This window comes from Mesoplodon bidens (genome assembly GCF_964165515.1).
Source record: "Mesoplodon bidens genome assembly, chromosome: 4".
Classification (NCBI taxonomy): Eukaryota; Metazoa; Chordata; class Mammalia; order Artiodactyla; family Ziphiidae; genus Mesoplodon; species Mesoplodon bidens.
Genome location: NC_138160.1, coordinates 113,317,271 through 113,344,708, shown reverse-complemented (window position 1 = coordinate 113,344,708; position 27,438 = coordinate 113,317,271). Strand labels below are relative to the sequence as shown.

General features: G+C 45.8%; 1 protein-coding gene across 5 annotated transcripts in view; it reads left to right on the top strand.

Annotated features, from left to right (window-relative positions):
• The window catches only part of FSTL4 (follistatin like 4), a 723,812-nt gene that overhangs the window by 460,726 nt on the left and 235,648 nt on the right, over window positions 1-27,438 (top strand). For all 5 annotated transcript variants that reach the window (XM_081231116.1, XM_081231115.1, XM_081231112.1 and 2 more), the window contains one exon: window positions 19,674-19,922. In XM_081231116.1, coding sequence (XP_081087242.1) covers window positions 19,674-19,922 — 249 coding nt within the window. The remainder of the gene's footprint in view (window positions 1-19,673; window positions 19,923-27,438) is intronic.

Here is a 27,438-nt window from a genome sequence, read left to right as displayed (position 1 = left end):
CATTTCTCTTGGATAAATACTTATGGATAGCGCACAAACACATAAAAAGATGCTCAACATCATCAGCCATTAGGAAATACAGATTAAAACTACAAGGATATTATTAGAATTCCTAAAGTTTAAAAGACTGATCATAGCAAGTGTTGGCAAGCATATGGGAGAACCAGAACACTCATATACTGCTGGTGGGAATGTTTTCTATTTTGGTGTTTTCTTTTTCTTTATTCTTTATTTTATTACATTTATTTTTCTTCCTTCTGCTTCCTTTCGGTGTTCTTTCTTCTTTTTCCTTCTTGAAGCAGAAGCTTTGTTCATTGTCTTTTGACTTCCTTTATTTCTGATGAGAAATGAAACATCATTCTTCTTTTTTTTTAATTAATTAATTTATTTGTTTTTGGCTGCACTGGGTCTTTGTTGCTGTGTGTAGGCTTTCTCTAGTTGCGGAGAGCAGGGGCTACTCTTCTTTGCAGTGCGTGGGCTTCTCTTTGCAGTGGCTTCTCCTGTTGTGGAGACAGGTTCTAGGCGCGCAGGCTTCAGTAGTTGTGGCACACATGTTTAGTTGCTCCACAGCATGTGGGGTCTTCCCAGACCAGGGCTTGAACCTGTGTCCCCTTCATTGGCAGGCAGATTCTTAACCACTGCACCACCAGGGAAGTCCCAACATCATTCTTCTTATTCTCTTGAAGGTGATACACCTTTTTTCTTCTGGCTGCTTTTTACATTTTCTTGTTATATTTGGTTTTCAGTAGTTTGATGATGGTTTTCTTTGTGGTTTTCTTTGCTGGAGTTCCTTTTGCTTTGGTTTACATAACTTCTTGGATATTTGGTTGATGTCTTTCAGGTTTTTCATTTGTTTGTTTTGTTTTTTGTGTTTGTTTTCATTTTTATTGGAGTATAGTTGATTTACAATGTTGTGTTACTTTCTGCTGTACAGCAAAGTGAATCAGGTATATTGAATACATATATCAACTCTTTTTTCAGATTCTTTTCCCATATAGGTCATTACAGAGTTTGGAGTAGAGTTCCCTGTGTTACACAGTAGGTCCTTATTAGTTATCTATTTTACATACAGTAGTGTGTATATGTCAATCCCAATCTCCCAATATATCCTTCCCTCTTTTCCTCCTGGTGACCATAAGATTGTTTGCTACATCTGTGACTCTATTTCTGTTTTATAGATAAGTTCATTTGTGCCGTTTTTTTTAGATTCCACATATAAGCAATATCATACAATATTTGTCCTTCTCTGTCTGACTTACTTCACTCAGTATGACAATCTCTAGGTCTATCCATGTTGCTTCAAATGGCATTATTTCCTTCTTTTGTATGGCTGAGTAATATTCCATTGTATATATGTACCACATCTTCTTTATCCATTCTTCTGTCGATGGACATTTAAGTTGCTTCCATGTCCTGGCTATTGTAAATAGTGCTGCAATGAACCTTGAGGTGCCTGTATCTTTTTGAATTATGGTTTTCTCCTATGCCCAGGAGTGGAATTGCTGGATCATATGGTAGCTCTATTTTCAGTTTTTTAAGGAACCTCCATACTGTTCTCCATAATGGTTGTACCAGTTTACATTCCCACCAACAGTGTAGAAGGATTCCCTTTTCTCCACACCCTCTCCAACATTTATTTTTTGTATATTTTTTGATGATGGCCATTCTGACCAGTGTGAGGTGGTACCTCACTATAGTTTTGATTTGCATTTCTCTAGTAATTAGTGATATTGAGCATCTTTTCACGTGCTTTTGGCCATCTGTCTGTCTTCTTTGGAGAAATGTCTATTTAGATCTTCTGCCCATTTTTTGATTGGGTTATTTGTGGGGTTTTTTGATATTGAGCTGCATAAGCTATTTGTATATTTTGGAGATTAATCCCTTGTCAGTCCCTTCATTTGCAAATATCTCCTCCCATTCTGTGGGTTGTCTTTTCATTTTGTTTATGGTTTCCTTTGCTGTACAAAAGCTTTTAAGTTTAATTAGGTCCCATTTGTTTATTTTTGTTTTTGTTTTCATCACTCTAGGAGGTGGATCATAAAAGATCTTGCTTCGATTTATGTCAGAGAGTGTTCTGCCTATGTTTTCCTCCAAGAGTTATATAGTATCTGGCCTTACATTTAGGTCTTTAATCCATTTTGAGTTTATTTTTGTGTATGGTGTTAGGAAGTGTTCTAATTTCATTCTTTAACATGTAGTTGTCCAGTTTTCCCAGCACCACTTATTGAAGAGACTGTCTTTTTCCCTTGAATACTCTTACCTCCCGTGTCATGGGTTGAGTCAGTTTTTTAAATTTTAGCCAATATCTTTTGAAATATTCCCTTTGCCCTATTCTTTCTCTCCTCTCCTTAAACTCCAATTACATGTACGTTAGTCCTATTCAGATTATCCCCCAGCTCTCTGGTGATCTGTTCAATTTTTTTTCACTACTTTTCTTCTCTGTGCTTCAGTCATTTTTATTATTGACTTATCTAGGAATTTGCTGATCTCATTATCTTCTGTGTCCAGTCAGCTTATTCTTATTAAAGTCCAGCTAGTAAATCCTTTATTTCATATATTGTATATTCAGTTCTATTAAAGGCTTGTTCTTCTCTGAATTTGGTTCACTTAGACATATATTCCATCATTACTGTCACACGACTTTAAGAAAGATATGAATTTTAGTCCTTCTGGGTTTTTTTGTTGTTATAATGGGGACAACAATCTTTTGGAAATTTCTGTCCTATACAGAAGTATAATTCTGTCTGAAATTTAAGATGCCCTATTTTAAAAAATATTGTCCATATTACTGGAAAATTGTAAGAACAGTACAAAGAACTCTCATATACTTCACAAAAGACCCCATTCAACTTTTGCCGACTGTCCTAACAACATCCTTTTTAGTAAGAGAATTCACACCAGATCACCCATTACATTTGGCTGTCATCTATCTTCAGCCTGCTTCAATTCAGAACAGTTCTTCAATCCTTCCTTGACCTTCATATCCTTAACATTTTTTAAAATTATAGGCCAGTCATTTTAATAGTGTCTCTCAATTTGGGTTTTTCTGATGTTTCCTTGTGACTACATTGAGGTTATGAATTTTTGGCAAGAATATAAGTGAAGTTATGATGAGCACTTCTCCTGCATCCCAGCAATTAAGAATTGATGTCAACTTCTCCCATCACTGGTGATGTTAACTCTGATCACTTGAATAAAGTAATATCTCCAGCTTTCTCCACTGCAAAGTTGCTCGGTTTTCCTTTAAAACTAATAAATGTTTTCTGATGAGCTATTTTGAAACTATGTAAATATCCTGTTATTCCTCTTTCACCCACTAGTTTTAGCATTTATTGATTTGTTTTGGTTTGAAATAATTAGTACTATCATTGCCAAATGAAAATTCTCTAATTCCTTGATTTCTTCTACTTTTATTAATTGAAATTCTACTGTAATTCTACTGTAATCTACTGGAAGAATTTTCTGTTTCTCCATTTATTTGCTCACTTTTTAAAAATCAGTGTGGATTTGTAGATTTCTGTTTATTCAATGGGATATTATCTGCTGCTGTCATTATTTATTTTCATGCCCCAAATATCCCAGATTTGGCCAGTGGGAGCTTCTTCAAACTAGCTTCTGTGTCTTTTGATGTGTCCCATCTTTTGATATGTAAGAAAGTTTTTCCTTACTTTCTGGCACAACAAGATATTCTGGGCTCTTCATATGCTTTCCCTGCCCCTTCTCTGGAATAAGCCATTTCTTCAAAGAGCTTTGGTTCCCATTAGTGGTGAATTGCATTTAGAAACCAAGACTGAGAGTAAAATGTGCTCCTTGCCACTGGAGTTTTGCTGCTCCTGGACCCTCTCAGAAAAGAGATACAGGAAATACACACACACACGCACACACACACATAGATATATACAGGGTTCATTCTGTAGGGTTCCTGCTAGCTTCCCTCTTTTCATATTTATAACTCTCTTCTTCAGTGAGAAACCTGGCTCCCATTATCCTCAAGGTATTCATTCATTACTAGGTCCCTCTGTATATAACATAATGTCCTGACCCCACCTTCCTCTGTGGGTCCTTATTCCACCTTGCCACTGCCCAGTGCAGCTGCCTACCAGAACCAACTTGGCCATCATCCTTTGGTCCCCTTCCTTGTGGTGCCCCACCCCCCCACCTGGCCACCACTATGCTTTGCTGCCTACCTCTTAACTATGAAGTTTTGAAGTTAAAATATCATTAGAATTTTCTCTCCTTCAGTTAAAAAAGCAAAAGTCATTCTGACATGTTTAGAGTTGAGATGATAAGTATGCTAGTTGTCACAAATCAAAAATAATTTTGGGGCCTCCCTGGTGGCGCAGTGGTTGAGAGTCCGCCTGCCGATGCAGGGGATACGGGTTCGTGCCCCGGTCTGGGAGGATCCCACATGCCGCGGAGCGGCTGGGCCCGTGAGCCATGGCCGCTGGGCCTGCGCGTCCGGAGCCTGTGCTCCGCAACGGGAGAGGCCACAGCAGTGAGAGGCCCACATACCGCAAAAAGAAAAAAAAAAAAAATAATAATAATAATTTTGTTTTGGCTAATAAGACCTGCTTTGAAGGATATTTTGACTTTTAATATTGTTCCATTTTGCCACTGTAAATAAGGTTGAGCCAACACCTATTACAGAGTGACTTCTGCCCAGGCTTTAGGTAGAAATATGTCGATGAGAGTAAAGCCCCCACTCTGATGCTGCTGCCTCCAGAGAGCAGGACCAATCGAAAGCAGGTTTGCTTTGGTCAATATAAACTAGAGATCAGATGACATTAAAGGTCGGAGACCCACACGGTGCCTAAAGGCATTGTTTATTCAGAAGATACTTCAAACTCAACTCAATCTTTTTATTTCTTTTATCACAAGTGGTCCAAAAGCAGCCAGTCACTCTCCTTGTATTTGTCACCAGCCACATCTGTATACTGAGAAAAATACTGCTCCTGAGAGGACCTGCTCTGGGCTTTGAGGTGGCAGATAGGGACATAGGTTATTGGGGACAACTGTGTCTTTTTCTTTTTTTCCACTGCACCCCATTCAAAGACTTCTGTTTAATTTTTAACTTTCTGGTGATGGAAGGGCTTAAATTTGCTTTAAACATGCAGGTGGACTCAGGAAAATTACAATAGGCTATCTGGCAATGACTCCAGCCTTTCCTGAGTCTCTTCTGTGGCACAACAGTTCTCAGCCACTTTCCAAAGAGCTAACTAGTGCTGTGTTGAATGTCATACCCCTGTATTTACCTCAGTTTTTTAAATTGTTATGTAAAATTTTTTAAAGTCATAATCTAACTTCTGCCTCTGGCAATGGGCAGAGAAATATATTTATACATTCTTTTCAGCTTTGATGTGCTGGTAAGAATGTAAGGAATACTTACAGGTTAAAAAAGCAACTGAAATCAGAAACCTAGAGAGGTAATGTAACTATGAAGCTGGCTTTACCTAGAGGGCTTTTGCCAAACTGGGTGAACCTTAGCTTTGGTTTTCACACCCAACATAATTCAGGGCAGCAAGGACAAATCCCAGGGTCCTTCCAAGGTGGACATATTTGGAAAAATTTCCCCCTTCCCATTATAAACCTGAAACTCCAAAGGGTTATATCCACAGTGGAGAGTTAAACAAGAAAGAAACACACCCTGTCCCAAGCAAGTGCAAGAAAATGTGCTTGTCTCAAATCTTGGCACAAAATTAGAGAGCAGAGAGGGAAAATGTCCCATGATAACATATAACCATATGCTGATCTCCACAAGAAATTGTAGCTCAGATGCAAACTACCTAGGTCGTCTGTAGAATCTCAAACATAAAATTGAGTTTAACCCAGAATGATGGAGTCCTTGAATGCCTGGCACAATCAAGATGAGCCCATCTTCAAACTGTGCATCCTGAATTTTCACAGATCAACTTCCGGGAAATGTGAGCTCATTCTTCAAAAAAAAAAAATCTTAAAACACCATGGGGGGAAGCACCATGTAACAACCAGCATAAATAGCAAAGTAACACAGAGAATAAAATATGTATGTTTAATATTTTTTGAAGATTGGAATATGGTTGAAAATCAATAGATTCTACAGATGACCATTCATCTTCATGAAGAACTAAATAGAACTTCTAGAAATAAAAATTCAAAGTTAAACACTCAATGGGAGAATGTAAGAATAGACTAGAAAAAGCCAAAGAGGGGATTCAGGAGCTAGAAGATGAATTTGAAAAAATAACACAGAATGCAACACAGAGAAACCAAATATGGGAAAGGTGAAAGAGATAAGAGATATTGAGATAGAATGAGAACTTGTAACACATGTCTAATCAGAATGCCTGAAAAAGGAGAGAAATAATGGAGCAGAGACAGTATCTAAAGGAAGATGGCTGTGAGTTCCACAAATTGATGAAAGACATGAATCCTCACTTCCAGGAAACCCAATGAATTATAGGCAGAACAAAAGCAAAGAAATATGCATATTTACATCATAGAGAAACTGCAGAAAACCAAAGGAAAGATCTTAAAATGATCCAAAGAGAAAAGATGGATTACCTACAAAAGAATGAAAAGGCTGTCAGCTGACATCTCAACAACAGTGGAAGCCAAGAAGCAGGGGAATAAAATGTTTACTGAGTTGAGAGGAAAAATCTATGAATATAGAATTAATTACACAGCATAAATGACTCTTTAAAACAAGGATAAAATGGATATTTTAGACAAACACAACTAAGAAAATTTGAGGAATAAGGATAGAATTAATATATACTATTATCATATATTTAGGTCAGGAAAGGAATGATTGTAGTTCATATGCTCTTCATGTGGAGGGTAAAGTTATTGGTTAACTTTAGACTTGGTTTAGTTTATACATTTTTTAATTTATGGAGTAAAGAGTAGAAGAATAAAAAGTATGTTTAATTTTTATGACTAGAAGAAAAAGAATGACAGGTGAAGTATTCAATCCAAAATAAAGAAACAAAAGAGAGAAAGAGGACCATGGGAAAAGGCAATCAACAACCTAAATAGACTATATAAATGAATAATGACGTGTGTGTACAATGGGCAACATAAGTGAAAATGAATTACAGGTATATGCAACGATGTGGATGAAACAAAACATAGTGCAAGAGCAAAGAGGTAACTTCTCAGGTAAATAAATACAATGTGATTCATTTCTGTAAAGTTCAGAAACATGTAAAAAAAAAGCAGTATATTGCATAGAAATACAAAGATGAGATCAAACTACAAAGAAAAGCAAAATAATAATAAACAAAAAAATCCAGATAATGTTTACCTCTGAGTGGAAATGAGGGTATAGTATCGGAGGAACTCAAAACTAATGAAACTGTTCTTTTTCTTTAAATGGGTAGGTGAGTACATAGTTGTTCATCGTGCTGCAACGCTTATGCTGTCCACAAAGTGTGTAACTGTTCTTTTATATCCACTCATTATTTAATAAGAATAACTTAGACATTTACAGCTACTTGAATTTGACTTTTTATGTGGTGTGAAATAGGGTTCTGATGTTATTTTATTCCAGGTGGATAGCTAGGTACCCCAACATCATTTATCAAATGACTATCATGTACCCACCCCATGCAGTAGCCACTCTTGTCATACATCGAATTTTCAGATACACAGGGATTTATCTCTGGATCCCCTCTTCTATTTTATTGTCACAACTACAGTCATTGATCTGTCTATTCCTCAGTTGTTATCATATTGATTTGATCATAGCAGCTTTCTGGTTTGATGTTCTGATATCTGGAAAGGCACATCCCCCTTCATTATTCTTTTTCTTATTTTTCTTGGTTATCTGGGGCTAATATAGTCTTATCTTTTATAGTCTTATCTTTATTATGAGTGGACTATTTTCCCTTTCCCATTTCTAATTATTTTGCTAGTGAAGAAAAGAATGGTTAATTTTGGCATATTTATCATCTGTCCAACCACATCATAATAATTCTCTTAAAACTTTCATATCTTTGCACTAGTGCCCCTTGGTTTTCTAAGTATATAGATATACAATCAGCAAAAAGAGATAATTGTTAGTTGTCTTTTCCAAATTTTTACTAATATTTCATTTTCTTGTCTTACTACACTTCCTTTATGAATAAAAATGGTGATGACAAGTATCCCTGTCTGGCTCCTGATTTTTAATTGAAACAGTGGTTGGTCATTTAAAAGGATGTATTTGGAAATTGTCCTCTGTGCCTTTTTTCCTTAAAGTTTTTATTTAGAATGACTACTGTATTTTAGAGCTTTTTTCTATTTTTGCTCTGGGCTTTGAGATATGTACTCTACTTGATCTTGGAGGCCACTAATTTGAGTCCCAATACTGACCATTCTCTTTTTTACTTCCTCTGATTTTCTTTTTGGTTCAAAAATCACAACTCTCGGGCTTCCCTGGTGGCGCAGTGGTTGAGAATCTGCCTGCTAATGCAGGGGACACGGGTTCGAGCCCTGGTCTGGGAAGATCCCACATGCTGCAGGGCAACTAGGCCCGTGAGCCACAACTACTGAGCCTGCGCGTCTGGAGCCTGTGCTCCGCAACAAGAGAGGCCGCGATAGTGAGAGGCCCGCGCACCGCGATGAAGAGTGGCCCCCGCTTGCTACAACTAGAGAAAGCCCTCACACAGAAATTAAGACCCAACACAGACATAAATAAATAAATAAATAAGCCAAGCATTTGTAGCCGTTTAAAAAAAAAAAAAAAAACAACACTCATTCTGAAAGCCCTGTTTTAAAAAAAAAAAAAATCACAACTCTCTTGAAAACCTTCTCTGTGCTGTAGTCACTTCTCCTGGAGTTTTGATAGTTTGTTGTCTCTGTTGAAGTTGTTATCCTTCTCCAGCAGCTCTGATTCTGGTTGTTCTTCCTCCCCCTGGAGGCTGGACCTCCTAGTGTGCGTGGTTATTGTCCACTGCCTGCTCACTGGAGCTCAAGTTCAGACGCTGAAGGACTCTAATGCAGTAGTGGTCTCCCAGATAGGCCCTGATAGGGGGTGGCTGGTCCTGAGGGCCTTTATGTGGAAGTAGACAGGTTGTCGAGGCCCTGCGGAGACACCCGGAAGAAGCCTCCTGCTCTCTGGTCAGCATGTGCTCTCCTGGTCTCGGGGGGAGACCCATTCAGCCAGGGTAGCCAGCCTCCCTGAGCCCTTAGGCCCACCTGCCAGAGGCCTCAGCAGCCACTTGGTTCAGGCAAACCAGAGGAGAAATGGAATTACCTATTTGATACTATTACTAAGCTTTATTTTGATATTATCCAGCAAATATTTTTATGTCTGCTAATCCCAATGAGAGAAAAGGGCAGATCTTTGAGAGGAGAAACTGATGCCCTTCTGATTGAAAGTACTAAATTTTTCTGTGCTAAGATTAGATGTTTTCATTGTGCTTCATTTTTTCTTTAAAAGAATGGTCAAGAAGTACGTATTATTCTCTCTGTTTATGATATACATTAAAGACCAGTGATCTACCAAGATAATGTGTTGACCTGGGGGCAGCACTTGTACAGCAGGTAAAGGGCCCTAGAAGGATTTAGCATCCCCTCTGCGGTCATAGGTCTAAAGTGTTGGGGAGTATCCTGGTGGCTCACGCTGAGTGTCTTCACAATAATCCTTGAAATAATTGGAGGCAGTCCGAGGTGTCATGGCCTTGAATCATTAGTTGATGGAGAAGCACGAACAAACCCACATAATGAGGCATCAGGGAGAGAGTGAAGACCCACTGAAAGCAGCAACAACTGGCCCTCTCAGCTGGAAGACACAGGGAGCCCCGAGGAGCTAGAGAAAGTGACAAGGGAGCTCGGTACCAGGAGGAAAAATGAGGGCCCTGGTGACAGAGAATAAGACAGATGCGAACTGGAGAGGAACGGGAACTTGGGGATAGGAATATATTTGGAGGAAGTACTCTAAAACAAAACCGTTTTGTAAAATAAACTCTCCCAAGGGCAAAAATCCTATTGTGCTTCACATTTTTATGCAACTTTTCCTCCCAAGTTAGCCTCTGAAATAACCCTTCAGAGGCCAGTTGAAATAACTTGATAGGGCAAATAGAGGCAAAAAGAAAAAGAAGGGATTATTGTAGTTTTATTACAGCCAAAAGATGTGCAAGTTAGAACACAGGCTTTTACAGACACCCTAAATTCAGTCTCAAGGAATTTCTAGACACTGCCTCTTGTTACCGATAAGGAAACTGCGGCTCAGGTGTGAAAGAGACTTGCTTTGATAGAACCCAGACAGAACCCAGGTCTCTTAGTCTCCCACCCAAATGCTGTCCACAGTCTCCACTCCTTCTATTACTCATTGTGTCGCCATGTCTGTTTCTTTGGAACCATTGATTTCTGATTACTCAGATCCCTAGCAAGCCGTCTTGGGTCTCTGTAGTGTCCTAATCAGATTCTGTCTTTCACCTGGCGTTTTCCACAACCCACTCTGTGCCAGGCCCTGTGCCGAGCTCTGAACAGCAGAAGTAGAACATGGTCTTTGCCCTGAAACCACAGGGACCACCGCATATGCCCGCCCTGGAGCTCTGGGTGACTGTGAAGTCCGGCTGCGGAGGCCCTGCCCCAGGGCCTGCTCTTCTGTCAGGGGAGCCACAGGAGCAGGGGGTGAGAAGTGATGAATGCTGGCAAACAGCTAGAAAAAGCTCCAGGCGGGCAGTCTGGAAGCCCGTTTTAAATGGAGTATGCCTGTGGGAGGCCCCAGGGAGAAAGCTCTTAGAAATCGTGAGTCAGGTAGCTTTACTATCATCATACAATATAGAGCGAGAGATGGCATAACGGTGCAAAGGACTCCCAGAGGGGAGAGATACACCAGGACTGACTGAGGTAAGTGGGCCTGAGGCGTTCACAGGACCAGGGCCCGTGCCGTGGCTACCTTTGAAACTGAGCTCTGGGCTCGCCTGGCAGGGACCCTGAGGTATGGAGTGGATCCTGCTGCATTTGGGCTCCAGGACAGTGCTGTTCACTGTGCCCTGAGAATGTGTGATTTCAGACTCCCTCAGAAGCTGGGCAGACTTTACTTGGGTCAAGCAAACTTCCAATGTAAGAGAAACTGCAAGGGAAGCATTTCCTCGAGATATTATGAAGCATGCTATTGCGAGTCTGCCTCTTAAAACCAGGCAATACTTTCAATATAAATATGCTCCCCTTTTCTTTAAGGCAGGCCTTCTGAAGACTGTAACCAGCCCACGCTTATATACACTTGTATCAGTAAAACCAAATGGCTTCTTATTTTTCAGTCTTATTTATTCAACCTGTCAGTAATTCCAAATGTCTGAATTGAACACTTACTATGTGCCAAGCCCTTCACATGAATCAGCTCATTTAATCCTAAAAAAAAAAAAAAAATCCTGTAAAGGGCAAACCATTGTTATCTTCATTTTTAAATTAGAGGGAAAAGAGGGTGGGGAACTTGCCTGGAATCACACAGCTAACAAGGCCAGGAGCCCAGGGCAGGGTCAATGTGAGGTTTAACCGCGGGTTGCTTGAAACCCAGATGTGGTTCAGGGCTCACGTGAGCACTAGGATGGGTTCACTCACACCCGACCGGCTCCAGCTTGTTCTCACCCTCCCACACCAGGTGCCTTTACGCATGTGAGAGTTCAGCAGAGCTGAGCTCAGTGGTTTGGGGTCTCATTTCCTCCCTCTGGGGTCTTTTGAGAGGCTGGGGGCTCCAGAGGAAGGAGCTGCCCCAGGTAGGAGGCAAGGGTGAAAGTCCTGGCAGCCGACTCAGATGACGTCTGTAGGCACTTTGTGGCATTGGGAAAATTATCCAGAGCTTGGGAATAAGGACAAGGGAGGGTGGCAAGTTCTCCCCGTGTCATATGGGAACATGGTTTAGCAGTATAAAAATGATATACTGATCCATGCTAGGGAGTTGTATCTTTGTTCAACTCACTATTTTGTGTTAATTAAAGACCCAGACTATGCAGTTACATGTTAACTTACAGATTTGTTTCCAGTAAAGATGCAAACTATTTCTTTCTGGTGGAAAAAATAACCCCCAAACGGTATGGTGTTCTTGCCTTGTAGGTCATTACCTGGTGGTGTGCCTCTCCTGGCTATCTCATCCCACCTTCTCTCTCCAATGCCTGTATACATCCTCCAACTCTCCTTTGAACCAGCTTCACCCTCTTGCAGGTCCCTCATTACTGAGTTGAATAAATCTTTAACACTTGCTCATTTTGTATTCTCATCAGAGTCCTGTTTTCAAGTTTTTGGAAAGTATACTTTGGCACTTATGTTCTTCATCCCTGACTGGAAATAACTGCCTCCAGAGGCCCTGCCCAGGGACCTTGGACAGTGTGTAGCATCCTACTCTGTGTTTTGGTTTGATGTAGAATTGGTTAGAATCGAATTCCTCAGGCAGAACTGAGAGCCTGCTGAGGGTTAAAGGTCCTCCTTCCTCTCTCCGTGTGCCAGGCATTTCTAGCTTTGACTTAGTGGTGTGTTTTGAAGCCAATTGATCAGACCTTAATTTAGTATCTGTGAGCCATACACAGAACAGGTTAAGTTACCTTCCAGCGATGGGTAACCATGTATTTCTGTTAAGCTTTGGGAGCTGGAAAATTGGTCACGTGTTTCCGAGCTGGTCAAACTTCCATTTTCATGAAACACACAGTGCTCTGGGCTTAGGCTGTGCTGTGTGGTCACTGAGAGAACATCACATCTGCCCACTAGTCACCTGAACAATTTCAGGGGAAAAGCCCAGAGGAGGGGGGCAGGGGGCCACTGAAGCTGGAAGACATCATAATGGAGGGAGGGGGTCACGGACCCGATGTCCGTGCTTGAGGAGTGGGTTTGGGATTCGATGTTCGAAGATCCAAGCAGCGCTTCCTCCTGTGACTCTGTAAACCTCCAGCCCTCAAGAGAATTTGCTAAATTGGCCTCGTAGCTGCATATTCTTGGCGTGTGTGAGCAGCAGAGAGCCTACCGGCCAGGGCTGCTGACATTTGTATGTGTCCTGATGTTGGAGAAGCTCAGACTATGGACATCTGAACCCTCCTGGCCTGAGTTCCTTGAGGCAGGGATCGTATTCCTGACTGAGCAGATCATCCCAAGTCCGAGGGATTTGAGGCGAGACTCATTCAAATCTAGGCTGTACCACCTACAACCTACTTGCTCTCTGACCATAGGCATGTCACTGCCTGACTCGTATTTCCCAGTCTGTAAAATGGGCACATATACATGCCACAAATACATTCAGAGTGAGGCCTGTATGTCTACTTCACGGGGCTGTTACGAGGATGAAATGAGGATTAGATGAGCTCATGTAAGTGTTAGGCATGGTGCCTGGCCATTGGCACACCTCAGTAAACAGGAGATTACCGTTTACTCAGTAACTAGGAGTTACTTTAAGCAACAGCCCCCCGGCTGGGTACTACTGGAAATGCACATCTCCCTGGGAGGAATTGCAGATTCTCTTTCCATCCCTTGAGCGTGAATGAGACTTTTCAGGGCAGAGGTGGACCCAGGGCAGCTGCAGTACTCAGGTCACCCAGAGAATATGGAGGTTGCCACCAAGGGAGCCAGTGCTGAGAGACCAGGAGAGCTTTTCTCGTCCCCGCCAGCAGCCTGTGAGGTGCTAAGAGCCTTGTGGCCTGTGAGAGTGTTTGAGGACGGGCCCTTTCAGCCAGGCGTGGAGCTAGGGTGCTGAACACCAGGAGATGGGCGCCCCCCCTCAACACTCAGTTCCCAAGAGCTGACTGCAGGCTTCCAGGGAACCAGAGTCACCCCACTTCCCTGGGTACAGCTGGGCAAGGCGGCAAATTTGACTCTACAGACTGGTTCTGCCCCAGTGAGGTATGCCTGGGAGCAATCCAGGCCTCTCCCTGTGCCGCCCCCTTGCTCTGTACACAGGGCTCTGGGCCCCCAGGCTGCTGTTCTCTCCCCGGCCCGGGGCTCTGCCCTCTGACTTTCAGGTCTCAGATCAAATCTCATGTTCTCAAGGCAGAAGACCTAAATAGACATTTCTCCAAAGAAGATATACAGATTGCCAACAAACACATGAAAGGATGCCCAACATCACTAACCATTAGAGAAACGCAAATCAAAACTACAATGAGTTATCACCTCACACCAGTCAGAATGGCCATCATCAAAAAATCTACAAACTATAAATGCTGGAGAGGGTGTGGAGAAAAGGAAACCCTCTTGCACTGTTGGTGGAAATGTAAATTGATACAGCCACTATGGAGAACAGTATGGAGGTTCCTTAAAAAACTAAAAATAGAACTACCATAGGACCCAGCAATCCCACTACTGTTCATATACCCAGAGAAAACCATAATTCAAAAAAGTCATGTACCGCAATGTTCATTGCAGCTCTATTTACAATAGCCAGGATATGGAAGCAACCTAAGTGTCCATCAACAGATGAATGGATAAAGAAGATGTGGCACATATATACAATGGAATATTACTCAGCCATAAAAAGAAATGAAATTGAGTTATTTGTAGTGAGGTGGATGGACCTAGAGACTGTCATACAGAGTGAAGTAAGTCAGAAAGGGAAAAACAAATACCGTATGTTAACACATATATATGGAATCTAAAAAAAAAAAAAAAAAAGGTTCTGACGAACCTAGGGGCAGGACAGGAATAAAGATGCAGACGTAGAGAATGGACTTGAGGACACGGGGAGGGGGAAGGGTAAGCTGGGTCGAAGTGAGAGAGTGGCATGGACATATATACACTACCAAACGTAAAATAGATAGCTAGTGGGAAGCAGCCGCATAGCACAGGGAGATCAGCTCGGTGCTTTGTGACCACCTAGAGGGGTGGGATAGGGAGGGTGGGAGGGAGACGCAAGAGGGAGGATATATGGGGATATATGTTTATGTATAGCTGATTCACTTTGTTCTAAAGCAGAAACTAACACACCATTGTAAAGCAATTATACTCCAGTAAAGATGTTAAAAAATATAAATAAATAAAGTAAAATGAAAGCCCCCCCCCCGCCAAAAAAAGAAGGCTTCCCTGACCTCAGATGAAAGCCAGCCCACCGCAGCGCCCTATTTAACTCATTCCTGGCCTTTTCCCCAACCCACATTTGTCTTGTGTGTGTGTGTTTGCCTGTTCACGCTCTCGTGTGTCTTCCTGCACTGTACTGTCAGTGCCCTGAGGACAGTGTCCCAGTCTGCCTTGTGTCCCCAGCACCTAGAATAGGGTCTGGCCCATGGGAGGTGCTCCGTAAGTATTTGTTGGATGAATAGGTGGTTGGAGGGCTGGCCGGCAGGCACTCCTGAAGCACCCTGTTGTTACCACCCACTGCATCTGGTGTGTAGAAACGGCACTGGCTGCAGACCTGGGTCTCTGCCTTGCTCTCGCATAAACCCAAATTCTGCAGCCACCTCCAAGGCACTTGCATGGTCTCTGCTAAACAGAGTCAAAGTTTACCAGACGCTCTGTCTCCAGACCACCATGGGCATGTCTGGGGCTATGAGGTAGGGACACGTACTGGGATCATCACCTTCAGCCCCTGCCTGATACAGCCCACATAGCTACACCTCTGTACACACACCACTCTTCACTCTAGGTCTTTAAAGAACCTGACCATGACACAGGATATGGGCTTCAGCTCCCCGGTGGGTCCATATCAATGCACAGAAAATAAAGCATATAATCTGTGTGTAAGGGGCTATGTCTGCTGACAGGTGGGCCCCTCATTCCTGTGCAAATACCTTCTGTCTGCAGAAGCTGGAGACCGCTGTGGTGCCAGACAGGTGTTCACGGCAGGCAACAGTGAGGCCATCAGCATGCAGGGCAGCCAGTACTTGGGGCTGCACCTGTCGCCTCTCATCTTCCGCGTCCACATCCCACTCTTCTTGGCCTTGGGCCCTGCAGAGTGTGCAGCCACCGTAGAGCCAAGCCATCGCCTCACTGTGGCTTTGTGGAGGGGTGGGGCGAGGTAGTGGGCGTCTCAGCCCCAGCCCTTTGCTGGGACACTGAGGCCGGCCGGAGGGGGTCTAGGCAGCACCGCCCACAGAAACCTAGAATGACCTCCGCAGGCTGGGAAAGGGGAGGGGCTCCCCTCAGTAGGCAAGCCAAGGACAAGTTCTCAGGTGAAATGCTGCCCTGGGCAAGCATGCCCGAAGTGGAATTAGCATCCCAAAGCGGAACTAGAAGGGGTTTCCCCTTGTGTGCCACTCAGGGCATGATCTCTGAGAGGGGAGAGCTCACTGGTTTACTCTGTGTGAAGAACCAGTTTCAGAGACTGAGTCAGAGTTTGGGGGCAAAATAACTGAACTGTCTGTGCTCTGTGCTGTGGTCAGAGGTGAGAAACCAAGGAAGGAGGCTTCCTGCTCTGGGCGAAGGAGAAAGGCTTCTCCCTCTGATCCCTCCCCTGGGGTCGGGCGGGCTTGACTCCACCACGGCTAACCTCCACCACCTGCAGATCCCTGGTCTGTGGCGGTCAAATCGAGAATCCTTATTTGAATTGCAGAGGGAGGCTTTAGCACCGACTGGTACAAATGGACTTGTTTCTTCTGCCACCATCACTTTCACGTAACAATTCCCATGTCTGACCATGTTCGGTACATTTAATTAGTGTTGAAAAGCAGCTTATTTGGTGAGATGATCAGTTTCTAACCTGGGTAAATGACTTTCTTTATGACTATAAATTAAGCACATTATATCTTTTTCAGGCATCATGGCCATCCTCATAAATACTGTAGGCAGTTGCTGGCAGTCTCACTTGGTTACCTTTCCCATTACTGTTTTATCATCGTCCTGGTAGGAGGGAGGATTTCATTCTGTTTTCATAACAAGGAGGAAGTGGTGACAAGGGGCTCATTTAATGAAACCACGCTTGGCCGGCATCTCGGGGGCCAGGGTCAGGACCCCAGGCTGCCCCCATGCACGGCATTCTCCGCTTGTCAGGGGGCCTACTGGCCACAGACTGGGAAGGGCAGGTGCAGGGCTTTCAAGGTACTTTTGTCTTAATTGCAAATAATTAGGAATCAAATATTTGCCAACAGCCCACTTCCATGTCAGAGAGAACCTGAGTGTTCTTGGCCACTTCGATGAGCACAGGTTGGCACAACTGTTTTCTTAACACTGACCCCTCAGAGCACAGCCTGGGGGAGGCGCTCAGAGCCACACCTGCAGGATGATCAAACCTGGGTGTCAGAAGCGCCACGTGCAGCGCTGGTCCTCAGAGGTGTTGGGTGCAGCCTGGGCATGTAGGCATCTCAGAGGGGATAGGATCAGGTAGAGAGGATTTTCCCCACCCCTGTCCACAGCTCACTGGCCTTCCTTTGATGCCTGCACTGGATTAGGTGGTCTCTGAAGGGCCTCACTGCACTGCCATTCCTGGTTCTAGTCCCCTTTACCCCAGAGGAGGCCCACCTCTACGGACAGTTGCTAGCCTGGGGGTTAAGCACCGAAACAGTTAGGGAGAACAGCTTTGAAAACTATTGTGTTTCTTAAATCCTGAGTGAGGGGCAGGCTCAAGAAGACAAAGGTCCTGCACCTGTGGGGCGTCCTGAGGCCTGGAGGTGGTAGCAGGCACCTGGTGGAGGAAGTGGACCCCAAGGGTGCATTGGAGCTGATGTACCAGAGAGAGCCCCGTCTGGGCAGGTAGCACAGCCGGGGCAAAAGCACCAAAGCAGGAACTGAAAGACCAGAGGCTCGGAAAGTTGAGCTTTGTTCCTTCAAAATGAGGTGGCTAGTGGGTATCCTTCTCATCCCACAGGGAAGTTTATTAAAATAGTGATACAATGGCAGCACTTTGTGTCCTGACATTGACTTGGGAAAGAAACAAAGGCTGATATTTTTAGAGCTGGTTAGTTTCTTCCAGTAGCCTCTGGTGCTCTCCAGGATAACCCATTTTCCAATAACCCAGGAGAATCATACTAATCAAACACACTCCGTGGCAAAGCAGCCATAAACACCGTGGGTGAAGGGCCTCCAGCCCAGAGCCTTCCACTGCCGAGTGCCTTGGCTCCCCACCGCCTGTCAGCCTTGACAGGAGGGTGCATGCTGGGGCCAGTGAATGCCACCTAGCCTTCGCGGTGACACGCCAACGGTTAGCCAAGTGGATAAAGGAGATTGCCACGCCCACTTACAATCTGCACTTTTATACTGCTCAGAGATATTTTGACCTTCTAGTTTATTATGATTCAAGAAAAAGTCAATATTTCTCAGCTTTCCAAGGCTGGAGGAATTTAAATGAGTTATTGAATCAAGCAGTTAATCTACCGATAACTGACTTTTTCTTTTCAAATCTATAATGATGAAAAACAGACTCAACCAAAAACAAGGTTTTTTCTCCTTAGGCATTTTAATCCCATGGGGTAGGAGTTGAGGCTGAAAGTTCAGTCTTGACGGCCCAGGCCATTCTGTCTTGCCAATATTTTGAAGAAGATTTAATTAAAACTTAAAAGCAAAGACTCCTGTGGCCATAAAATCTGCATTCATGTTTTAATTATTTGTGTCTTGGTATCCCTTTATAATTCTCAATTTCCTATCTGTTGCCATTAATGCCACGTGGCAATCATCCAGTTTTCTGGACTCTTTGGAGGAGTGTCACGTTGGTGGTAGGTGCTTATTTGGCCCTCCATGTAAGTGTACCTTTTCAGCAATAAGCCACTCTACCAGCTGTCCTGCTGCTTTGGTGTGTGAGCTCTGGACACCACTGCCTGAGATCACTATGGGCATGTGTTGGGTGCAGGAGACACACAACAACATGGCAAGTGTGAGACCCAAAGGAACACAGTAGCTGCTGTTTCCATGGTCTCAGCCTTCTTGCCCACGGCTGCAGGCTGCAGTATTGTGCTAGGAAGGACTGAGCAGTGGACAAAGGCTGCTGGTGCCACCACTGCTGTTGTGTCCTAGAGAACTGTATTCTCCTCAGAGGAATAGGTCAACTTCTGGCCTCCCTGCCTTGACTGCCCCCCGATCCTGAACACTTAAAGAGTACCATTTTCGGGCTTCCCTGATGGCGCAGTGGCTGAGAGTCCACCTGCTGATGCAGGGGATACGGGTTTCGTGCCCCGGTCTGGGAAGATCCCATGTGCCGCGGCGCGGCTGGGCCCGTGAGCCATGGCCACTGAGCCTGCGCGTCCGGAGCCTGTGCTCCGCAATGGGAGAGACCGCAACAGTGAGAGGCCCGTTTACCGCCAAAAAAAAAAGAGTACCATTTTCTCCTTACTCCACACTTACTCCCTAGACCCCACCACGGCTCCCCAGTCCCTAACATATCAGACCAAAACGCCTCTGCTTGGCTGTCTGAGTCTATAAGGCAGAACCACGCCTTGCTACCCTTATCCCCCCAACCCACACCGTCTCCTCCCAGAGACAGGCAAGTGCTCCCTGCGCTGTGGTTATGGGAGCCTTGGCTCAAGCCCTCTGTCCCTTGGAAAGCCCTCCTCCGCTCGGTCAGCAGGGTCCACCGGTACTTTGCCAGCTCCGTGTGGCCCTCTGTTTACTCCTCCCTTCCAGGGTGGGCAGGGGTTGTGTCTGAGATGTTTGGCGAGAGCCAGCCGAAACACCTGGGCTCTACAAGGCAGGGCACTGCTTGTAGCACCCCCGCCAGAGAGGCAGGGGCTCCATGGGGCGCCCAAGCCCCCAGGCCTCAGCTTCACAGCCTCTGCTCACCACAGCCTGAAAGAGCCACACAGGTGGGCCGTGCCACACACCCCTGCGTGCTCACAGCCGACCTTCTGTGTTTGTGTGCCTGGCAGGGCTTTCTGGCCACCGTGGGCTGCCGGCCTCCTGCAGGAAGAAGTTCTGCAGCCTCGGGAGCAGGTGCACGCTCAGCAGGGAGACGGGGGAGCCCGAGTGCCGGTGCCTGGAGGCCTGCAGTCCCAGCTACATGCCCGTGTGTGGCTCTGATGGGAGGGTTTACGAAAACCACTGTGAGCTCCACCGTGCTGCTTGCCTGCTGGGGAAGAAGATTGTCATCGTCCGCAGCAAGGACTGTTTCCTTAAAGGTAGGAAGACGGCTTCCTGACTCTATGCTCGTGGGTTTTGTCATGGATTTTCTAATGCCCTTCTGACAGACGACCTGGGTGCTGCGTCTTACAGGTTAAATGTGATTTTAAAAAAAGAGGAAAGAGTCTTAACAACATAGCAGCAGCAGTAGCGTTTCAGTGATGCGTGTTCATTTGTGTCCACCTCCAGAGACCCCTGCCCTTAGAGGAAGGCCCTGGGAGAGCAGAAGCCAGGGAGGCCCACTAAGCCCTGGGCTGGTGCAGAGCATGTGTCCAGTAGGAACCAGGCTGAAAGGCACTGCCCAGGTCTCTTGCACAGGGTGGGCCCTGCCAGGTAGCGGCAGAGAGTACGTTGGCCCCTCTGGACAGTGTCTCATGAATCAGGAGACCATGCTGTGTGTAGAATGTGGCCAGGTGGACCTCACAGTCCAGTGGTTCCCAGTATGGTGGGCACTCCAACTCTGGCCTCTAGAGCAGTCACCTGGCCTGTCCAGAACACCTCTGAGCAAGATGAGGAAGGCCCTGCAAGGACTTCAGAACGTGTCCGTGGAGTTGGGGCCAAAGGGTTCATGCCCTCTGCTGGGCTTGAGTGAGAGGGGCAGTGCCAGCTCCCAGTGGATGGTAAGAGCTCAAGGGCAGAGCCCGTGGCTCTTGGTGCATGAATATAGTCTCAGCACGTGGCTCAGGGCCTTGCACCAAGACGTCAACAACTCACAGATGCTCAAGAATAAGAGAGCTAGCCCGCAAATTCCCATGTTCATGCAGCCCCAATGAATGGTGCATGCCACAGCCTGTAGAAATATTTGTGATGCTGAACCCAAATGGCCACACATGAATAAATTAGACGATGTGAGATGGCAGAAGCAGCACTTGGGCAGGTGGGAACAGGCCCACTGGCCCAAGCTGGGGGACGCTGGAGGTGGGGAGCCCACATGGGGCTGCATGAGGTCCGAGACCTGCTGTGGGGCAGGGCCGGGAGGGGAGGAGAAAGCCTGGATGGAGCCCTGCTGCAGAGTGCTGGTGACACTGACAGAAAAGGGTTTCTGTGTGGTCACAGCTGGGAGCCTGGGTACCCAGAGGGAAGGGCAGAGCTCTGGTCTCACTTTCACAGGTGCCAGGACCATGTGGCAGGAGGAGTCCAGGTCTGTGGGCCTTCTGCACTCCGATAAAGGGCAGCTTTCCCACCTCATCCACGGGCCCTGGCAGCAGGGTCCCGGAGCAGGTGGGTCTCCGGAAAGTTGAATTTATCTTGTGATGGGAAGTCTTGGACTCTTTCATGGCCATGCTTATGACACGAATGCTGATGTGCTTTAGAAATCATGAGGCCCAATGTGGAATCAAGGCAAAATGAGCCCAGGAAAAATGTCCGAGGCCTGGAAGCCCTGCCCAGCCCAGGCCTGCCGATGCCTCAGCAGCCGTGAGCACTAAAACACTTGACCACTTGCTCCAGCCTTATTGGCCATGTTGAATTTTATAGACTGATGTTCCATTCTCCGGTTTCTAGTATCCCCCAACTTGCATCTTTCTAAAGGTTTTTATTTCTGCATCGGAGTGTGCACAGCCTCCCTCACCATCGGTTATTCAAACAGCATTTCTTATGTCACGTGAGGGAAAATCACCCACCACAAAACCTGCCATGGTGAGGGGTGCTGGGGGAGAGCTGGAGAGCGTGCGGGAGGGGCAGGCAGATTAGGTCTTGGTTCTGCTTCGTGCTGATTGAATTTATCCACCGAATCCTTCTGATTCGTTGGGTTTTTCACCAATTTTGTGAATTCCCACCCATTCGAGTGGCAGACAGAGCCGCTCTGCAAAAGATCCCTTTTCGGTGGAAAGGGGTACCTGCAAAGTCCCAGAGGGACCTGGGGTTGCAGCCCAGTTCTGTGACCTTGGGTGCATGACTCCGCCTCTCTGGGCCTTTTCCTCAGCTGTAGAAAGGGGCTATTGGCAGTTCCCACCTGCTCCGTGGAGAAAAGTAAAGGAGATGCAGCACAGAGACCACTTAGCGTGGGCCGGGTATGTTACACGTGTCAGGTATTAATGACACCTGATGTCATCATTTATCTAATTCAGTGTGGCCTCAGGCCTGGAGCAGACAGGTGCACAAGCTGTGAGGGGAATGCAGAGGCAGGAACAAGGGCTCTGACCAGCAGGTCTTGGGCCCGGATGGCTTGCTGGTAGATGGAGAGCGGGAGAGGAAGGTGCTGAGAGTCAGGCCCTCAGGCTATCCTGGAGATGCCCACCTGGGGCTAGCGCTCCCCCGTCTGTAGCCCTGGCCCCGTGGGTCTGGACCCCACGGAGAAGCCTTCACTGCCTCTGGTTCAGCATCAGCTCCAGTTCCTAGGCAGGAGGCCAGCTGGCCTCTCCTTCTCTAGCGTTTCCATAGGGAATGCCCAGCAAGCAGTAGAGACCTGTTCAGTGGTCCCAGGGCCTTGGAGGGCACGGAGGCAGCCAGGCCTAGGAGGGTGCTTTGGGAGCGTACTTCTCCACCTTCGCCAGAACCATGGCTCCAATGGGGAGCGGGGCGTAATGGATTGACAGAGGGCTGGCCGGCAGGCAGGATGAGATTCTTGGGAAAAAGTCTGGTGGATATAAAGGACAGCTTCCTTCAGTCCTCACCCCAAGATGGCAGCAGAGTATTTAATGCCATCTTGAGCTCCATTGATGACGATTTGTCTGTCATCCCGAATTTCCAGGAAGTTGTTGATCTAGGAAACTTAAAAGCACCTTTTTCCCATGCAAACAAAAATTCTAAAATCATAATGTTTCACTGTCTTTTCCTACCAGCTTTACAAAGAGAAGTTATGACTTCACTCTCTGGGGCTTTCTCTGCCCCCAGAAGTCACTATATTAGGACCGTCCTTATGAGGTTGGAGCACGTAGAGCGAGGGGGACGGGGACGTGGTGGTGGGTTCCTAGGCGAGGCCACCACAGTCCAGAGCACTCGCTCTGCCACCAGAGCCCCTGAGCCCTCACTGGGGTGCAGAGGGGGTTCTCAGGGGTACCGCCTGGGGACATGACACTAACCCCTCTGCCAAGGAGGAGAGGCAGCATTCGAAGCCCATGTACAAGAAAACTCGTGGTATCACATTCCCGTTGCTATGGCAATGGGATACTGTGTGAATACAGAATGAAATACAACATGATTTAGGGGTCATTAGCTGGTGAGAAAATCAAAACTGAACTCAGCAGCCTTGCTTCAGCGGGTGTTGGCAGCTTCCATACCAGTAGTCCTGACGTCCCAAGCAGGGTCTCACTTGCTGAAAGTCAGGGGGACAAGGGAGGTGGGATACTGTCTCTCCTTCTCCTTGAGGCAAAATTAGAGTCACATTTGTCCTCGGTACCAAATATTACCAGTGAACACGAAGATAGTAGGTGGATTTCTTTGTACCTTTAACTTCTTCTAGAGTTTGTGTCTTAAAAGTTATCTTGTGACATGGCATTCCTATTTGTGTACTAGCTGGCACTTTTTAAATGATTTTTCTGACTCAGTTCTGAATTCACGCTTTATCTCCTACACTGTTGGAGAAGACAAGCTTGCCACTCAGCTATCACTCACCACGCCTGGCGTGTATTATCCCAGATGATAGTGTCATAGTTGGGCAGTTTTCCCAACAAACCATGAAATTATGGAAGAAAGAAGCCTGTTAGGGCTTCAGTTCTAAACAGACCATTAAGCTTCCTTATCCTGCATGGAATTTGTAGGTATGCTTTGGTGCTTCAGAGGGGAGTTCCCAGGCTTATGAAATCAGAGGAAATAATTGCCACTTTTTATTTTAAAAATTAAACATACTATAGGCTCACTAATAAACCTTTTTTTCTTAAGTGTTACTAAACACAGGAATAAAAAACCAAACATCTGTTACAAGTTAGCAGAGCAGATAGATCTTGCTGCCAAAGACTTCTTTTCTTCTTTTGGGTATTTAGTTGTTGTTGTTACTTCGCATCTTACTGCTTTAGAAACATAAATTGAGTCCCATGCCTCCAGGGCATTTCCACACTTCGACAAGTCTCCTCTGCCCTGCCAGGGAGAGCTACTCACATTCCCAGCTGTATCGGCCCAGCCCCAGAGAGACTCAGCGTCCCACGGTGTGGGAGCGGCGGGCACAGGGCCGTGTTGATGGTGGCAGGCATCTAGGGGATTTGGCTTCACCCTGCTGGAGTGGCCCCTACAGCAGGGAGGTGCTGGAGCCTGGGGAGAGGCCCATGCTGAGGGAGCGGGTGGCACAGGACCAAGGGCACCAGCTTTAGGTCAGGCGTGGGGCCATTCCACACTGCCTTGGAGAAGACACATAAGATCTGTCTCACTTACTGCGTCTGTAAGATGGGAATGATGGTAGTGCCTACCTCATGGTGTCGTGAGCATAAAATGAGCAGTGCCAGTCACATCATCAGGGCTCTTCTCTAAGCAGTATCAGCAGCACTCCAGAGGATGGTATTGTCATTGCAAATGTCAGGGCACAGTCGAGAGGCAGACACGGGAGGCTGTAAGAACCTGCCCACATGTGACCACACTGGATATGGGCTTAGAGGTCAGGGGTGTGGATGTTCTGTGAACAAGGGGAGAGAAGAACATTTGTCCTCCATGTGTATTTAACGAATGACTGGAATTTGACCTCCAAATGATCAAACTTCTATCAGCTTCTCCAACTGCCTTGGTTTTTTTTTTTAATTAGAGTAAAATTGCTTTACAACGTTGTGTTAGTTTCTGCTGTACAATGAAGTAAACCAGCTATATGCACACCTACATCCGCCCCCTCTTCGACCTCCCTCGCCCGCTTTCCCCCCATCTAGGTCATCCCAGAGCACCGAGCTGAGCTCCCTGAGCTATACAGCAGGTTCGCACTAGTTATCTATTTTACAAATGGTAGTGTATTTATGTCAAACCTAATCTCCCAGTTCATCCCACCCTCCCCTTCCCCACCCACCCGTGTCCACATACCTGTTCTCTACATCTGCATCTCTATTCCTGCCCTATAAGTCGGCCTTGCTTTTTGAAAAGAGATGGCAGTGAGTCATCCAAGTTCACCCTGTGAGCTAGTAGAGATGGAAGAGAAGAACCAAGAGCTCCTGATTCCAGGTCTAGAGGAAGTTTCTGGAATGCATAAAAGGCTCTCAGAAACTGTCAGTTGAGCCTGAGGGAGGGATTGGTCCACCAGAGGATGAGAAGGGGAATGTCTGGGGAGGGAGCTGGAGAAGAGACATTTGAGGTGAATCTTGAAAGGTGAGTGAGGGCATCCTAGGGTGCAGACGGGACAGAGCAGGTGATTCAGATGCAGGTCCTGGGTGCGGGGGCGGGGGGTGGTGGTGACGGAGACTACAGGTGAATGCAGACAAGTGGGTAAGAGTGAGGCCTGTGTGCCAACCTAGGTAATTTGAACTCAAGCTGACTGAGTGTCAGATAAGATAGTCCAGCTTTCCCGTTTCTCAGATGGGAACCCGGAGGCCGGGAGAGGACAAGTACCTGCCCCAAGTTCCACAGGCTCTGCCGCTACAGCCCACCCTTCATAATCACCCCCAGCTTCGGGGCTCTTTTTAATTCGGTCCCAGCAAGGCATGTTCACAGCAGATGCAACTGCTTTATCCTTTTCCCCCAGGAGAATTTGTGGAGGGAGGACTCAGGAGCCATGGTCAGTGGGAAAGGCCTCTGCTGCTGGGCCAGGCCTCCCTGCTGTGCAGGTCAGCAAGAGGCCCATCTGGGAGCTCCTCCAGGAGAACTGGCTCAGTCATCCCGAACCCACAGGGCCTCTGCACACCAGAGCACCAGACCACTTCCTCTCCCCTAAGGAGGGAGTGGGAAACTCAGCATCTCCCAGAGCTGCCAGAGGAGCCTGGAGACGAAGCCACAGAGCCTCTGGGGCATGCCCGCTGTTAGCTTGCTCTGGCCTCTGGGCATTGGCCTCTACTTTCTCTCCAGCCCCCCTACCTGTTTCCAGTTTCTTCCAATTGTCCTTGCACTCCTGGCCCCACCTGCATTCTGTCCAAAGGCTGCTGCTGCTTCCCCAGCCCTTGCAAAGGAACCTCTCTGTACCTTTCCTGTCCTTCACTTTGAGCTCCACGCAGGGGGATGTGGCCATTTGCCACCAAGCTGTCTCTCTTCAGAGATATTGTTTTTTTTTAATTTTATTGAAGTTTAGTTGATTTACAATGTTATGTGTACAGCAGAGTGACTCAGTTATACATCTGTATATTCTTTTTCATATTCTTTTCCATTATGGTTTATCACAGGATATTTAATATAGTTCCCCGTACTATACAGTAGCACCTTGTTGTTCATCCATCATGTATATGCTAGTTTGCATCTGCTAATCCCAAACTCCCAGTCCTTCCCTCCCCCACCCCCTCCCCCTTGGCAACCACAAGTCTGTTCTCTATATTTGTGGGTCTGTTTTTGTTTCATAGATACTCATTTGTATAGTATTTTAGATTCCACATATAAGTGATATATGGTATTTGTCTTTCTCTTTCTGACTTACTTCACTTAGTATGATAATCTCTAGTTGCATCCATGTTGCTGCAAATGGCATTATTTCATTACTTTTTATGGCTGAGTAGTATTCCATTGTATATATGTACCACATCTTCTTTATACATTCATCTGTCAATAGACATTAAGGCTGTTTCCATATCTTGGCTATTGTAAATAGTGCTGCTATGAACATAGGCGTGCATGTATCTTTTTGAATTATAGTTTTGCCTGGATACATGCCCAGGAGTGGGATTGCTCAATCATATGGCAATTCTATTTTCAGTTTTTGAAGAACCTCCATACTGTTCTCCATAGTGGCTACACCAATTTACATTCCCACCAACAGTGCAGGAGGGTTCCCTTTTCTCCACACCCTCTCCAGCACTTGTTATTTGTAGACTTTTTAATGATGGCCATTCTGACCTGTATGAGGTGGTACCTCATTGTTGTTTTGATTTGCGTTTCCCTAATGATTAGTGATGTTGAGCATTCTTTCATGTGTTTGTTGGCAATCTGTATATCTTCTTTGGAGAAATGTGTATTTAGGTCTCCTGCCCATTTTTCGATTGGGTTGTTTGTTTTTTCGTTATTGAATTGTAGGAGCTGTTTGTATACTTTGGAAATTAAACCCTTGTCTGTTGCATCATTTGCAAATATTTCCTCCCAGTCCATAGGTTGTCTTTTCATTTTGTTTATGGTTTCCTTTGCTGTGCAAAAGCTTATAAGTTTGATTAGTTCCCATTTGTTTATTTTTGTTTTTATTTCTATTGCCTTGGGAGACTGACCAAAGAAAACATTGGTGCAGTTTATGTCAGAGAAGGTTTTGCCTATGTTCTCTTCTAGGAGCTTTATGGTGTCATGTCTTATATTTCAGTCTTTAAGCCATTTTGAGTTTATTTTTATATATGATGTGAGGGTGTGTTCTATCTTCATTGATTTACCTGCAGCTGTCCAGCTTTCCCAACACCACTTGCCGAAGAGATAGAGACATTGTTGAATGTCCACTGGGGTGCCAAGGCTGTGCAGGACCTGAGGGTACCAGTATGATCA